Genomic DNA, 17,932 nt, shown 5'->3' with positions numbered 1-17,932 from the left:
AACCCAGTTTAGACGTAACACTATGCTTTAAACAAGTGTGTAGCTAAAATGATTGTAAAGTAACCACTTCAAAACAATTGTTTCTATCATAGCAGTGACAGTCCATATCAGGTCCATTATGTGACATAACAATCACACTTAATCTCAACACAATAATATGACAAAGCTTTGACACTCTTTACTCAACACCATCAAGTGACCTAGCCATGACACTCTTGTACTCAACACCAACATGTGACAAATATAACTGACACTCTTTTTACTCAACACCAAAATGTGACATAGCAATGACACTCTTATACTCAACACCAACATGTGACATAGCAATGACACTAGTATAGTCAGCACCAACATGTGACATAGCAATGACACTATTATACTCAACACCAAACATGTGACATTGCAATGACATGCTTTAACTCACCACAAACAGGTGGCAAAGCTGTGACACTCTTTAACTCAACACAAATATGTGGCATAGCCATGATATTCTTAGACTGAACACCAGCATCTGAAATAGCAATGACTCTCTTATACTCAACACCAACATGTGACTTAGGCAAAACAATCTTATACTCAACATCATCATGTGACCTAGCAATGAAAGACTTACTCAACACAAACATATGACCTAGCCATGACACTCATATACTCAACACAAACATATGACCTAGCCATGACACTCATATACTCAACACAAACATATGACCTAGCCATGACACTCATATACTCAAAACAAACATATGACCTAGCCATGACACTCATATACTCAACACAAAAATATGACCTAGCCATGACACTCTTATACTCAACACCAAAATGTGACATAGCAATGACACTTGTATACATAACACCAAAATGTGACATAGCAATGACACTCATATACTCAACACCGACATGTGACATAGCAATGGCACTCTTATACTCAACACCAATATGACGTACACATACTCAACACCAACATGTGACATAGCAATGACACTCTTACAATGCTCACAAACAAGTGACATATCACATTTACAGGCAATGCAAACAAAAAATACAAACACAATAAAATTGAGAATAGAAACCGGGAATGTGCCAAAGAGACAACAACCCGACCATAGAAAAAAACAACAGCAGAAGGTCACCAACAGGTCTTCAATGTAGCGAGAAATTCCCGCACCCGGAGGCGTCCTTCAACTGGCCCCTAAAAAAATATATACTAGTTCAGTGATAATGAACGCCATACTAATTTCCAAATTGTACACAAGAAACTAAAATTAAAATGATACAAAACTAACAAAGGCCAGAGGCTCCTGACTTGGGACAGGCGCAAAAATGCGGCGGGGTTAAACATGTTTGTGAGATCTCAACCCTCCCCCTATACCTCTAGCCAATGTAGAAAAGTAAACGCATAACAATACGACATTAAAATTCAGTTCAAGAGAAATCTGAGTCTGATGTCAGAAGATGTAACCAAAGAAAATAAACAAAATGACAATAATACATAAATAACAACAGACTACTAGCAGTTAACTGACATGCCAGCTCAAACACAGCATACACCATTGCTATATTACCATAATAAGCAACAGCACATATGAAATGAAGCAACTGTTATACATCACACAAACATTTTACATGTAAATAATACAACTGAATACTTTTTAAGCTTTGATCATTATTCTGAATCAACACAAAATACTGTTAATCAGACAGGTTTAATGGACAACAAATATTTGTTAGAATTATATAAAGTGGGGTCTCATTTTTCCTGTCTCATTATTCTGAATCAGAAAATATAATTTGTTTTTATTTTTATTGAAATTATTTTTTTTTAACTTTGATCATCATTGTTTTAAAATCAGACAGATTTAAAAAAAAAAAACAAACAACAAAAACTTAACAGAATTATATAAAGTGGGGTCTCATTTTATTCGTAACACAGAACTGAATCAAATAGTAAAGGTTTTATTTTGTTTCCTGACGAAAAATTATTTTGTTAACATTTGATTTTAATGAGAAGTTGATGAGAACGAGTTGTGTTAACATCTTTAGTCAGATTATGTTAATTCTACAAATCTAATGTAAAATATCTTTTGAAAATAACAAATATTTGTAAGAATTATATAAAGTGGGGTCTTGTTTTTCTTGTCTCTTCGTACTGAATCAGAAAATATAACTCGTTTTTATGTTTCTGGAAAAAAAGTTTTTTTTTTTTTTACTTTGATCATTGTTAATCATCGTTAATCAGACAGATTTAATGGACAACAAATATTTGTTAGAATTATATAAAGTGGGGTCTCATTTTAATTGTCTTGTCCAGCTGAGTCCATTGATATAAATATTGTTTATGTTTCTTGATAAAAAATTTTTTTCAACCTGACAGTTCTGATGGAAGTCCTGACATCTCACAATAAATCATGTTGTTTATTTGTTGTTTATGTAGAATATAAATACAAGTGTGACTGGTCATTTTAATCAGTTTTGACCACTGATTCATGTGATATATATTTTGTTAATATTTATTACACAACATTGTCCAGTTTATGACACAAGTTTTGATGTCTGTTATATGTTGATATTACAGTTGGGACAGACACCATTAATGTTTGCGGCTGAGAGAGGACGTCTTGAGGTAGTGACGTACCTCGTTAGTCAGGGCAGTCAGCTAGAGGCCACATCCAGGGTAATGATAGATATAATCACCTTACTCTGACAAAACATCACTTTATACAGAATCTACACAAAATCATGTTGTTAATCAGACAGATTTAATGGACAACAAATATTTGTTAGAATTATATAAAGTGGGGTCTCATTTTATTTGTAACACAGAACTGAATCAGATAGTAAAGGTTTTATTTTGTTTCCTGACGAAAAATTATTTTGTTAACATCTGATTTTAATGAGAAGTTGATGAGAACAAGTTGTGTTTACATCTTTAGTCAGATAATGTTAATTCTACAGATCTAATGTAAAACATCTTTTAAAAATAACAAATACTTGATAGAATTATATAAAGTGGGGTCTCATTTTTCTTGTCTCTTCGTACTGAATCAGAAAATATAACTTGTTTCAATGTTTCTTGAATTTTTTTTTTTTTTAACCTGACAGTTCTGATGGAAGTTCTGACATCTCACAATAAAACATGTTGTTTATTTGTTGTTTATGTAGAATATAAATACAAGTGTGACTGGTCATTTTATTCAGTTTTGACCACTGATTCATGTGATATATATTTTGTTTATATTTATTACACAACATTGTCCAGTTTATGACACAAGTTTTGATGTCTGTTATATGTTGATATTACAGTATGGAAAGACACCATTAATGTGGGCGGCTGAGGGAGGACACCTGGAGGTAGTGATGTACCTGGTCAGTCAGGGCAGTCAGTTAGAGGCCGCAGACACCAGGGTAATGATAGATATAATAACCTTACTCTTACCAAACATCACTTAATACAGAATCTACACAAAATCATGTTGTTAATCAGACAGGTTTAATGGACAACAAATATTTGTTAGAATTATATAAAGTGGGGTCTCATTTTATTCGTAACACAGAACTGAATCAGATAGTAAAGGTTTTATTTTGTTTCCTGACAAAAAATTATTTTGTTAACATCTGATTTTAATGAGAAGTTGATGAGAACAAGTTGTGTTAACATCTTTAGTCAGATAATGTTAATTCTACAGATCTAATGTAAAACATCTTTTAAAAATAACAAATACTTGACAGAATTATATAAAGTGGGGTCTTATTTTTTATGTCTTGTCGTACTGAATTAGAAAATATAAGTCATTTTAATGTTTCTTGAAAAAAGTATTTTTTTCAACTTCGATCATTCTACTGATTCATTGTTAATCAGACGGGTTAAATGGAGACCTAATACTTGACAGAATAATAAAAAGTGGGGTCTCATTTTTCTTGTCTCTTCGCACTGAATCAGAAAATATAACTCGTTTCAATGTTTCTTGAAATATTATTTTTTTTTCAACTTTGATTATTCTACTGAATCAACATAAAATCATGTTGTTAATCAAACATGTTAAATGGACAACAAATACTTGTTAGACTTATATTAAATAGAGTTTGCTATTATGTTTTCATGTTTTGTAGAACTGAATCAGAAAATATATATTTAGTTTATATATCTTAATCTACCATTTATCAGTTTACAAATATAATTGAATATTGTTTTACCAGATGTTATATTTCTTACATTTTGATAAATTGTTTGACTCCTCTCTTGATTTATTATCACACACCATTAACATGTTTATATTTTTATATTGATATAGATTGGCCGAACAGCTTTACATTGTGCTGCTCAGTATGGACGGATTAATACAACAAAATGGTTGATAGATCAAGAATGCAGTCCTTGGGTGAAAACAAAAAAGGTAACATTCAGTTTTATATACCTATATGGAGTTATTTTCTTTCAGAACGTCAGGTCATTCTTTTTCAGAATCAACCTGGACGATATCATGTTTCAATGATATAATGTTCCAAGGCATACAATAATTACCTGTGTAAGGTCATTATTTTCCTTGATAAACATACAGTCTATGATTTACTTCACAACTTTATTCGTCTTATAGTTTTTTGATGCCGATTTGGAAATTTGTTTTTTTAAAGATCAATCGATATTAGGTGTAAAAGAAACTTTCATTGTAGTCCTGCAGTTTAATTTTAGAAACAAATAACGTGAAATTTTGTTGATTTATCGCTACAATAAACATGATAAAGAAACATTTTCATATACATGTGATGAATTTTAATGTAGACTTTCATAAAATAAATCCAGATTTAACATATTCGTGTGTAAGATTTTGAAAATCTAATTGAGTCAAATTGAATAGGTTGATGGATTTTTTGTTGCTTGCTTAACGTCCAGTGGCAAATATTTCATGCATGTTCAGAACGATACACACTGAATAGGAAATCATACTGTGACCTACATGTATTTATATTCGTCTTCGTGTCAGTTCTTAATTTTTTAAAATTTATGTATACCTTTTACTCTATCAAATGAGCAAATAATAAGATAATCTTACATTCTATTGAATAACATTAACGTAACTCACGCGAGAGTCGGTTGCGGAGGGTATATAATTATATCCTGATTATCTTTTAATAAAATGTATTTCTATTCAAAAGACAATCTTTTTTCATTTTTCATTCGATTCAAGTAAAGTTGTTAAAAAAAATAATCACTTTTCCGCGATAGAAATAACAAAACAAATAGAAAATAAAACATATCCCACCCCCTCTTTTCCATAAGCTAAGTGGTAAACCTGTATACAGTTTTGTTGCTTGGTCGTATCTGTCATATTGGTTTTTCGAAAAAATTTTTGTACTAAATTGGGTTCCTTAGTTTTCTCAATTCAAGTTGTTTCATGTCAGGATCTTTTATAGTCGACTCGACGGTATGGGTTTTTATACGACTGTAAAAATGTTGCGGTCGTATATTGGTATCACGTCGTCTTTTGTTATCGTCGCCCGAAGACACATGGGTTACCGGACAATAACTTTTGTTTAAGTGTATGGATTTCTATTAAATTTTACCATAAGGTTAATGACCACAAAAGGAAGGTTGGGATTGATTTTGGGGGTTATGGTCCTAACAGTTCAGGAATTAGAGGCCAAAATGGGGCCCATACAAGCATTTTTCTAGTTTCCAGACAATAACTTGTGAAATGATGTAAGGATCTCTTTGAAATTATACCACAGGTTACCATATCACAAAGGGATGGTAAGAATTTGCTTTGGGGGGTTATGGCTCAAACTGTTTAGGAATTAGGGGCAAACAAGGGAGAAAACAAAGGTTTCCAGGTTAATGGACAATTACTTAAGTACAAAACATAATTTGAAAGCAGTGTATGGAGGTAATTCAAACACATATTATCAAATTACCTCCCTTACACTGCTTAAGAAATGTATTGTCTTTAGGTGATTAGCTGTCAATTTTATTTTAGACAGGGGCGGATCCAGGACCTCGATGTCTGGGGGGGGGGCACCATGAACAATTTTTTTTTTAATATAAATATATATATATAAATATGTGCGAGTGTGAGTGGGTGCTAGGTTTGTTTTGTTTGTTGTTTTTTTTGTTTTTTTTTTGTTTTTTTTTTGGGGGGGGGGGTCAGATCATCGTTTCTGTATTTCGATATGTTTTAAGTTTTTTTTACTTTTTCACTTTACTGCCAATTGATCTTTATTATATTCAACCTAAACATGCATCAAATATTTGCCACTGGACGTTTAACAACCATGCAACAATCAAACACTATTTTCTTTATATTTCATCACCTCTATATTCTTTTATCTATATGTTTTGGCCTCGCTTCCAGACTTACTTTTTTGCACATTATTCTAATATCTGCAAAACACCTTCATATCTTCATAAATGGTGACCTTTTGCATAGCCTCATACATGTACATGGTAATTGAAACAAGAACAATAAAAACAATATAACTGCATGCTTCGGCTTTTAGAGAAATGTGTAAGTCCTAGATTCTGTTACAAACTTAATTTTAAAGAAAATCAAATAGCATTTTATTGATGATTATTTAATAGGAAACGTCAGTTAATTTTTCCTGGACGGGGGAAGGCATTAGGGGAAAGGGGAGGGGGAGTAAAACAAATTGTTGATTTCCCTTGAAAATAAGAGGGGAATGAAATATGACATTCCGTTTAAAAAACATATCTTCTAAGTTATCAAAAAATAAACAGTTTAATTTGTTGCTGAATAAATTCACAAAAACAAAGTTTTGGAAAAAAACGTACATTTACAGGAAATGTTTGTACCTATTCTTCAAATACACAGATCAGAAGTTTCACCTGGTAATCGATCTTAATCGGTATTGTATTATAAGCCAATACAAATTTGTACTATTCCAATCAACATGTAAATGTATTTTACATAAAAGCTTTTTCATAAAGACATTACACACAGGTGTCAATATTTACACACCCACCGATAAGTTGTCATAAATCACGCATGGGGACGCTGATATTAATTAACGGCCACTTTAAGAAGTCTAATCAAGCTGTGACAATTTCCGCACTAGATAAGAAGTTTCAGTAACAATAAAATTATGTTAGAAAAAAAATTTGTTGACCTGAACTGGGGGGGGGGGGGGGCACGTGCCCCCTGTGCCCCCCCGGTAAATCTGCCACTGTTAGAAGTTACTATTCTTAAAATGTTTAATAAAGGTTATTTAATTATAGCCATGATTTTGGATGTGAAGGAATTTTATTTTTAGATATTACTATTTAATGTTGCTGATGGAGGCTTTTTAATTTTAGGCATGATCATGATGTCATTTTCTATTTTAAAAAATAATTTATTTTAGCCATGATTATCATGATTATGTATGTGAAGGGATTTTATTTTTAGATATTACTATTTAATGTTGCTGATGGAGGCTTTTTAATTTTAGGCATGATCATGATGTCATTTTCTATTTTAAAAAATAATTTATTTTAGCCATGATTATCATGATTATGTATGTGAAGGAATTTTATTTTTAGATATTACTATTTAATGTTGCTGATGGAGGCTTTTTAATTTTAGGCATGATCATGATGTCATTTTCTGTTTTAAAAAATAATTTATTTTAGCCATGATTATCATGATTATGTATGTGAAGGAATTTTATTTTTAGATATTACTATTTAATGTTGCTGATGGAGGCTTTTTAATTTTAGGCATGATCATGATGTCATTTTCATATTAAAAAAAAATTATTTTAGCCATGATTATCATGATTATGTATGTGAAGGAATTTTATTTTTAGATATTACTATTTAATGTTGCTGATGGAGGCTTTTTAATTTTAGGCATGATCATGATGTCATTTTCATATTAAAAAATAATTCATTTTAGTCATGATTATCATGATTATGTATGTGAAGGAATTTTATTTTTAGATATTACTATTTAATGTTGCTGATGGAGGCTTTTTAATTTTAGGCATGATCATGATGTCATTTTCATATTAAAAAATAATTTATTTTAGCCATGATTATCATGATTATGTATGTGAAGGAATTTTATTTTTAGATATTACTATTTAATGTTGCTCATGGAGGCTTTTTAATTTTAGGCATGATCATGATGTCATTTTCTATTTTAATACTGTTAATACTGATGTATTTAAAAGGGTTTTTGTGGTTGCAAAGTCCTAGCTGTCAATTTATTTTTAGAAGTTTCTTTTAAATGCTGATGAAAGAAATTTATTTTTTGATATTACTATTAAAGGGAAACTTCGCAAAAAAATCAAAAATTCATATTATGTCCAATCTGTATAAAAATGCTCAAATTTATAAATATTAAAGTTTTATTCCGCTAGATAAGAGATCACCATCGATTTTAAATTTTGAGTATCAGTTCTTTGCGTTCCGCCATTTTGTTATCTTGTCCAAATAAAAATCACGATATGTCTATAAACCATAAAGAAACAAGACTACAGTAACCGATGTTGTCGTAATTACGTGTCGATATCTTGTCAATCGTACGGTTGTTTTATCTGACTAACTAACTTGATTCGGAAAATGTTCTTATATTTTTAATAACCATATAGTCTGTTATTTTTAAACTGTTAATATTGGAATTAGTTAAAAAGTCAAAGTTCAAATCATAAATAAGAGTTCCGTGAAAATTGTTTTCGAAAATCTAATTCGTTCATAATTCTTTAAAGTAATATAATTAAATTAGGATCTTCGCTCCACTGATCACCCGCATGGCTTAAGGTATTACTCCCAAAGGTATTGTGAGGGGTGTAAGGTGACACGACCAGGTATTCAAGCGATTTCCTGTCGGGCCTGCAAGTTCATGCATCGTTTCACTTCTGTAGGTATTGATCAGTGTACACGGCCGATTACTTATAGCTTTCCATTTTGAACTAGCAGGTGCTTGTATAATATACATCTCTGTCTTGCATGTCCGAAAGTGATATAATATACTAGTCATTACTTAACTCATACGCTTGTTTATAAATAAAATTTCTGGTGTAAAGAATATTATTTATAAAAAAAAAAAAAATGATACCAAAAAATAAATAAAATAAAATTGAAGATATACAAATATACGTATTTTTTCCAAGGGTTAATTTGGGGAAAATCAGAGACATATAATTGTATTATATGTCTCTGGGACAATGTAATATTTACTCGTTGTCAATAGTAAAGGACAAAGTTGGATCATTCCAGAAATGTTGATTAAAAAAATGTGCCCACTTGTCGACGATTCGTTTATACGCCCGGATAGAAAGTTACAGAACTACAGCGCAATTTAAAATATATACATGTATACATTGAACATAAGAAAGAAACATACATTTTGTGCAAATTGGGGTAAAAGTTTTGTAAATAGACTAGTCCACGTATACCAACAGTATGTAATCATCCAATTCGATAGACTATTATATACCAAAAGAAGAAGAAGAACAGGACCAATTTGATTTAAATACAGGTCGATCTATAACTTGCTTTGGTTCATCGAAGTTATGAACATAGTAAAATCACAGATTTATATATCAATTAGATTGTTCTCGAATAAAGAAAGAAATTCGTCATCACCACAACTGTTCCGAAATATGTAACTGGACGTACACTAATAATCCCCGAGGGATGTGAATATTTTCTAGGAAAGCTATTGAGTATTAAAGTTTCAAATCATTTTCGGGATTTATTTTCTTTCTTGATATTCAATGACAGCAAATTTAAAGAATAAACTGCTTGTCAGATATTTGTCCGCTTTAGGGGAATTCTTGCCAGTTGAACAGACTTATAATTACATTCAAAAATAGGGAAAGATGACATTAAATTCGTTGTCTTTTGTTTTTAAACATCTTTGGTCAAATAGTTATTAAGTATTATACGTTGTGAGACGAAGACTACTTTAATAAGGATGTCCCCGATTATGATTAAATTTGGTTGACGTTTTTCACACTTGATAAAGAATATCTATTCGTAATTTTTCGATTCCATTCCAAGAAGACCTTAAATTTGCTGTCAATGTTTTAAGACTTCTCAAGTACAAAAGTATTTTTTCTTTATTCGTTCATATTATATTCCGCTTCGGTAGAGTTATCTTCAGTGAGTTCCAGTTATTAATTTGTACGTGGCTTTTAAAAAGTCTAAATCTAAGTGTTCTCATTCATTTATTTGCCTAATAAAGACAAATAAAAATACTTTGGTAAAGCTATTTATAATTTCTAAGTTCTCCTTTTTATTAGACATCAATCAAGGACAAAAGGTGTAAATCATTTCAATCGGACATATGAATTAAGTTTCCCGTCTTTAACCAAAAATTGTGTATTTCTTAGTAAATTAACTTATTTGAATTCAAATAAATAATAGCACCAAACATAATTAAATAATTCCACGGCGATCAATTTTTATTTGTCACCAACTTGAATATATATTTTAAATATGTGTATTGGATGCTCCTCGTGTCTTATAATTCACTGATCCGAATAGACAGTCACACCTGGCAAGGTGTGCCCGAGAGGCGTGGTTAAATACCGAAGTGCAAATAACAATTTACCTTTCAACAAGCCATCTACGAGTATTGCTACAGAACCGTGAATACACACATCGTATCAACCAAGTCATAGCAGAGATAGTAAAAGGTCAATAAGAGTACACCAACATATGGTCTTTACAGATTATTGTACTTTACTTTTTTCACCTTATCAGTCCGAAAATACATTAATTAAAAATCAATTTATAACTGTTTGTGTTGTCTACAAAAATAATTCGAATATATACGTTTAACATAGAAAATTTATCTCATGAATATGTACAATTGAATGTATGTGCGTTTTATCTTCTTATTATCGGATGGTTATTAGATAAAGCATAAGTCATCGGCGCGCTTACGATTACGTTAAAATATGATTAAAAACCAAGACTTTTAATGATTGTTTTTTAAATCCCGGCATGCAAAAACCAGGAGAAAACGTCACGACCTACAGGAAGAAGTTAATATTTTTTCATTAAATATTGAATTTCTCCTTTATTACTGCACATATAGCGATAAAACTTTGTGAATATATATATTATGTCATAATGAACATATTTAAACCATAAGTAAAAAATCGTGAATTTTCCCTTTAATTGTTGCTGATGAAGTTTTTTGTCGAGCCTACAACTGTTGTTGCAGAAAGTTTGACTTAGGGATAGTGATGCGGCGGCGGCTACGGTGGATTTAGCTAACTTCTTAAAAGCTTTATGTTTTAGAAGGTAGAAGACTTGGATGCTTCATACTCTGTATTTATGGTTTCATGGTTCAGTGGTAATAGTTAAGCTTTTGTGTTTTGGACTGTTTTTCTTATACTGTATGCAATAGGTCTACTATATTTGGTGTATGGAATAATTGTAAGGTGTACATGTCTAGCTGGCAGGTGTCATCTGACCTTGACTTCATTTTCATGGTTCAGTGGTCAAAGTTAAGTTTTTGAATTTTGGACTTTTTTTTCTATTACTAGATGCAATAGGTCAACTATATTAGGTGTATGGAATTATTTTATGATCTATATGTCAGTCGTACAGGTTTTATTTGACCTTGACCTCATTTTCACGGTTCATTGCTCAGTGTTATTTTTTTGTGTTTTGGTCTGTTTATCTTCAACTATAAGCAATAGGTCAACTTTATGTGTTGTATAGAAGAATTGTTGGCTGTACATGTCTGTCTGGCATGGTTATTCAAACCTTGACCTCATTTGCATGGTTCATCTGTCAATGTTTAGTTTTCTTGGTTAATGTTAAGTTTATGTGACAGTTGTATTAAAGTTTTACATTTAGGACTATCAACATAATATCAATGATTAGTAAAGAAGGCGAGACATTTCAGTGTATTCACTCTTGTTAATTTTAGCCATAACTATGATGTCATTTTCTATTTTAATACTTTTATCATGTTTATGATGTACAAATGTATTTAAATGGGCTTTTATAGTTAAAAAAAAAGCATTTTTCTAATTTCCAGACAGTAACTTGTGATTAAGTGTATGGATCTCTCTAAAATTGTACTAAAACGTTCCATACTTCAAAGGAAAGGCTGCAATTAAGTTTGATGGTTAATGCTAAAAGGAGGATTCAAAAAGTTTGGGGGGAAGTGGGGTTTCCATTTTTTTTTTAAAGGGTTCATATTTTTTTTCAAAATTTTCAAAATTTCAAATCTTTGAAAAGTTTCAAGAAGAAATCTTCAATTGCACAGTATTGTGCATTAGATTTGTAAAATCTTTAACCACATTTATTTTGTGTCAGAAACCTATATTATGTCAAAAATTTGATCACAATCCAAATTCAGATAGTATCAAGCTTGAATATTGTGTCCAAATTTGCCCCAACTGTTGAGGGTTCGACCACTGTGGTCGTATAAGGCTGCGCTCAGCGAGGCATTTTATTCTCATTGTTAAAGGTCGTACGATTGCCTATAATTGCTTACATTTAAATCATATGAACTTTGGTGAATAGTTGTCTGATTGGCAATCATACCACATCTCCTTATTGTTGAGCCTGCGACTTTTGTTGCAGAAAGCTCGATATAGGGATAGTAATCTGGCGGCGGTGTTAGCTAACTTCTTAAAAGCTTTATATTTTAGACGATGGAAGACCTTGATGCTTCATACTTTGTATATAGATGCCTTATGTTACGAAGTTTCTGTCTGTGACATGTCCATTGTCCTTGACCTCATTTTCATGGTTCAGTGACTACTTGAAAAAAAATAGAGATTTTTTGTAATGTTAATTTCTCTCTTATTATGAGTAATACAATAACTATAGTTGGTATGTGCGTACCTTGCAACGTCCTCATGCCCGTCAGACAGTTTTCCTTTGACCTCGACCTCATTTCAGGGATCAGTAAACAAGGTTAAGTTTTAGTGGTCAAGATCATATCTCAGATACTATAAGCAATAGGTCTAGTATATTTGGTGTATAGAAGGATTGTATCATGTCCAACAATATTCCCGTGCTTGCATTTCCTATCATGATTTTCTTGATAGAGGGTTACTGCTCACAAGGAAGCTATTAAACCAATTATACGTTGTCAGTTTGTTTTAGATTGATGAGTTTGACTGTCCCTTTGGTATCTTTTGTCCCTCTTTTGTCTTCTGACCTTGGCCTCATTTTCATAGTTCAGTGGTTATAGTTAAGTTTTTGTGTTTTGGTCCGTTTTTCTTATACTTTATGCAATATGTCTACTATATTTGGTGTATGGAATGATTGTAAGGTGTACATGTCCAACTGGCAGGTGTCATCTAACTTTGACCTCATTTTCATGGTTCAGTGGTCTAAGTTAAGTTTTTGAGTTTTGGTATTTTTTCTAATACTATATGCAGTAAGTCAACTATATTTGGTGTATGGACATATTTTATGAAGTACATGTCAGTCTCACAGGTTTTATTTGACCTTGACCTCATTTTCACGGTTCATTGCTCAGTGTTAAGTTTATGTGTCTCGGTCTTTTTTTCTAAAATTATAAGCAATAGGTCAACTTTATTTGTTGTATGGAAGGATTGTAAGCTATTCATGTCTGCCTGGCATGGTTCATCTGACCTTGACCTCATTTTCACGATTCATTGGTCAATGTTTAGTTTTTGTGGTTAAGTCTGTTTCTTAGTAACTATAAGCAATAGGTCAACTATATTTAGTGTATTGAATGATTGTAAGGTGTTCATGTATTTCTTGTTTGGTTTATATGACCTTGACTTCATTTTCTTGGATCATGTTAAGTTTATGTAATAGTTGTAGTAAAGCTTTCATTTGGGACTATCAACATAATATCAATGGTTAGTAAAGAAGGCGAGACATTTCAGCATGTGCACTCTTGTTTTTATGCTACTATCTGATTCACGCATACCTGCTATTTATGGTTATTATTTTGTATTTAAGGGTGCATCCAGTTGCATCATTTTATCAAAAAGATATTTACCGGACATAACTTAAAGAGAGTCTTTACTTAACTTTTCTTGTATACAAATTATGAAACATCTTCTCGCAATTTTTACTAAGAGTAATTAATCTTCGTATTTAGCAAAATATGGCCTTGAATCTTAACTGTATTATAAATATGAAATAAGCCACAATTTGTTTATTAAAATGCTTCTTAGTCAAACACCCAAATAGTAGGTAAAATCAGTCTCCAGATATAGACTCGATCTAAGGCAGCACATTTTAAAGATTCTGCATTCTGCTTTTGCATTGTTTGGGCATAAAACACAAGTAAATCTAAAAACACATATAAAAATAAGGAGATGTGGTATGATCTCTCGTCAAGAGACCAAATGACACAGAAATTAACAACTAAGCATTCGTGTTGTCAGATTAAAATATCTTAAACACCCCAGTCCAGAGATACATTATACAGAATTTACCATATCCGTACTTATTGTGTAATAAGACATGTGTCCAGGTAAACAGGCTAACAACAAGTACTTGGTATTTCAAGTAGAAATTCATTCCTAATGAATAAAATGGACCGATTTGAGTTGGGATAATACTAATTTAGTTTGAATTTTAGGTTTGGATTCCGCCTGGGTTCCTGCTATTTTTAAGCGGAATCCTCCTAATTTTCTCATACGGGAAGTCTGCTACCAATAGTTATGCACACGTTTTAGAATTTCGTTTTTGTACCTTTTTGCATGGACTGGCTCATATATATATGTCTATTTTTTTGCATGAAATTATTTAAAAAATTTTAATTCGCATCGCTCGACTGTATATTTTTACTTTTAGGGAATTACGTCCCCTTCAAAAATCCTGGATCATCCCTGTGTTGTTCTGCTTTTGGGGCATATTATCAAAATTATAGAATATTGTATTAACCTTAACTCAGGACATGGACCGTGGCAACTTTGGATTTTGTTTGATATCGTCGAATTCAGAAATACTAATTGTTTACCTTTTCTTCTGTACCAAATCACTTCTTTACTTTAAAATTTACCCCAATATATTTACAAAGTAATTTCATCCCCTTTCTAGCTTTTTCAGTCTAAAACATGTAGTTAACGTACGATTTTATTTTTTTCTAAGGGGGAATGGGGGGATGGAATAAGTCTTTATTGTCATATACATGTAAGTATACATTAAAAATCAACCATATATTTGTGACAAATACAACAGGCTTTTTATCTCGCCTTGATGGAAGCAAAAAGCGAGACATAGGTATGCTGTTTCTTGCGGCGGCGGCGGTGCGACGGCGGCGTCAACAATGTATTAGTTTGTGATTAGGTCTAGTTCATGGTGAACCACTAGTGGTAGGTCTATGATATTTGGTATACAGTTGTATTAGCATTGGCACATCTCATTACCATATAGATTATTTGGCCCCGCCCCCTCAGTCAAGGTCTATTGACTTTGAAACTTTTCATAGTTGACATGTATTAGTTTTTGATTAAGTCAATATATGGGGAACCACTAGTGGTAGGTGAATGATATTTGGTATGCAGTTGTGTAAGCATTGGCATATCTCATTTCCATGGAGATTATAGTCATGGTCTATAGACTTTGCAAATTTTGCTAAGTTAACCATGAAACCAAAATTAAATATATATTTAGAGATGTATGTATGCGAGTGTAATGGTGGTGGGGGAAGAGGTGTCAGTTTCTATAGTATCTTTGAATTTTTTGCCATTTCACTCTATTCTTTATTCTTCTGCCAATTGGTCTCTATTATATTCGTCCTTAACATGCATGACATATTTGCCACTTGCCGTGAAGCAACCAACAATCAATCAATACATTTTTTATATTTCATCACCTCTTTATTCTGTTATTTATTTTTTATCCCATTATTTTCTTTTCAGTAAACCCATTCATATCCTCATAAATGGTGGCGCAATCATAGCCTCATACATGTTCATGTACATGGTAATTGAAACAGGAAAAATATACCATCATATATTATTGTATGCTTGGACTAATGGATAAGTGTTTTAGTCCCAGATTATGTTCTCAAATTGTATGTCTTATAAAAATAAAATGGCATTTCATTGATGATTATATATTAGACAATGCCAACCCAATCCACTTTTTGTGGAAAAGGGGGGAGGGGAGGTTTTTTTTTAACATAGCATTTGTTAGTTTCCTTTGAAAATTGGAGGGAAAAGAAAATATGACATTCAGTCTTAAAACAAATCTTGCATGAACAAAATTTTTATTTTTGAATAAAGTCAAAAGAATACAATTTTGAAAATAAAAAATCACAAGAAATGGTAATGTTAGAATTTTGTTAAGAAGACATATGCCATATATCGATACTAACATTCTTGGCACTAAACAATGTATTTGTAAAGTTTGTATAAAACACGTGCCCCCCCTGTGCTCCCGGTAAATCCGCCACTGATATTAGTATTGTTCATCAGTAGAAAGCAATTATGCTTTTCGAAAAAGACAGTTTTGTTGTGTGGGAAGAATCAGAAAAGTGTTATTTTTCTAAATTCTTTTTGTTAACGTGGACTTCGTAGAGAAACTCTGTTTGAATTTTACAATATTGAGTATCCTATTGAAACATGAACGCGGACTTCAATGAGAACACCTTGATTGAAAGTTTGCAAACGTTTCGACCAATGAAATTCATTTGAATATGCAACGCGGACTTCAACACCTGGATGAAATATTTTATTTAGATCAGCCAATCAAATAAGTTTTTAGTGATTACCGCTAAATTATAGTTCATTAAAATTACAGCAACTTTGCGGAAATGTTTAATTTCTATTCTTGTTTTAAAATGTTTGTCAACTTTTGGTCTGTATAATTATATCAAATGTCACAAACGTAAAAGTAAGTTATTTAAGTGCATCAAAAGGCGTAAGCCAGGACCGACCGTGTGAGGGTTAAATAGCCAGTCAAGGTCGTTAAACCCACCATCATTATCACAGACTGAAATTTATCTTATATTTTCCATAATCTATGTTCATTTATTGCAAGAATTCTTGTACGTCCAGACAGCACGATAATTCCGTAACACAATAGTAACCACGCTTCAATTTTCGTTTGATATTCACTGCTTTTCCACAATTAATGCACGTTTTGCACCATTGACCGGTATTACAATTTACATAGTTTGAAAAGTTCTTGAGCTGTTACTTTATTTACAACTTTTAGCAAGACTAAACTGTTTACTCAATGAATTCAACAAATGTCAACATTATCTATATCAATTTTTATACGATCGCAAAATTTTGCGGTCATATATTGGTATGACGTTGGCGTCGTCATCGTTGTCGTCCGAAGACATATTGGTTGTCGCGCTCTGACTTTAGTTAAAGTGAATGGATCTCTATGAAATTTCACCATAAGGTTCAATATCACAAAGGAAGGTTGGGATTGATTATGAGGGTTATGGTACCAACAGTTAAGGAATTAGAGGCTAAAAAGGGGCCAAACATAAGCATTTTTGTAACTTCCAGACATAACTTGTGTGTTAGTGTATGGATCTCTCTGACATTGTACCACAAGGTTCCATATCACAAAGGAAATGCTGGGATTGATTTTGGGGGTTATTGCCTCCAAATTTTAGGAATTAGGGGCAAAAAAAGGGGCAAAAAACAAGCATCCAGCGTCAAGATCTATCTGCCCTGAAATTTTTAGACGAATCGGACAACCTGTTGTTGGGTTGCTGCCCCTGAATTGGTTATTTTAAGGAAATTTTGTAGGTTTTTGGTTATTATCTTGAATACTGTTATAAATAGAGATAAACTGTAAAAAGCAATAATGTTCAGGAAAGTAAGACCTACAAATAAGTCAAATGACCAAAATTGTCAGTCAACCCCTTAAGGAGTAATTGCCCTTTATAGTCAATTTTTAACAACTTTTCGTAACTGTTTGTAACTTGTACAAAAATTTTCTTCTCTGAAACTACTTGGTCAAATTTAACCAAACTTGGCCACAATTATTTTTGTGGTATATAGTTTAAATAATCTG

General features: G+C 32.0%; 1 protein-coding gene across 1 annotated transcript in view; it reads left to right on the top strand.

Annotated features, from left to right (window-relative positions):
• Positions 1-936: 936 nt before the first annotated feature.
• Positions 937-17,932, top strand: part of LOC139483465 (uncharacterized) — a 49,739-nt gene continuing 32,743 nt past the window's right edge. Inside the window, exons 1-4 of the mRNA XM_071267486.1 lie at positions 937-1,023; positions 2,573-2,671; positions 3,301-3,402; positions 4,290-4,391. Coding sequence (XP_071123587.1) covers positions 937-1,023; positions 2,573-2,671; positions 3,301-3,402; positions 4,290-4,391 — 390 coding nt within the window. The remainder of the gene's footprint in view (positions 1,024-2,572; positions 2,672-3,300; positions 3,403-4,289; positions 4,392-17,932) is intronic.

Source organism: Mytilus edulis, chromosome 7 (assembly GCF_963676685.1).
Source record: "Mytilus edulis chromosome 7, xbMytEdul2.2, whole genome shotgun sequence".
In the NCBI taxonomy this organism is placed as follows: Eukaryota; Metazoa; Mollusca; class Bivalvia; order Mytilida; family Mytilidae; genus Mytilus; species Mytilus edulis.
Note: the sequence above shows the minus strand (reverse complement) of the source record. Positions and strands in the feature narration are given on the sequence as shown.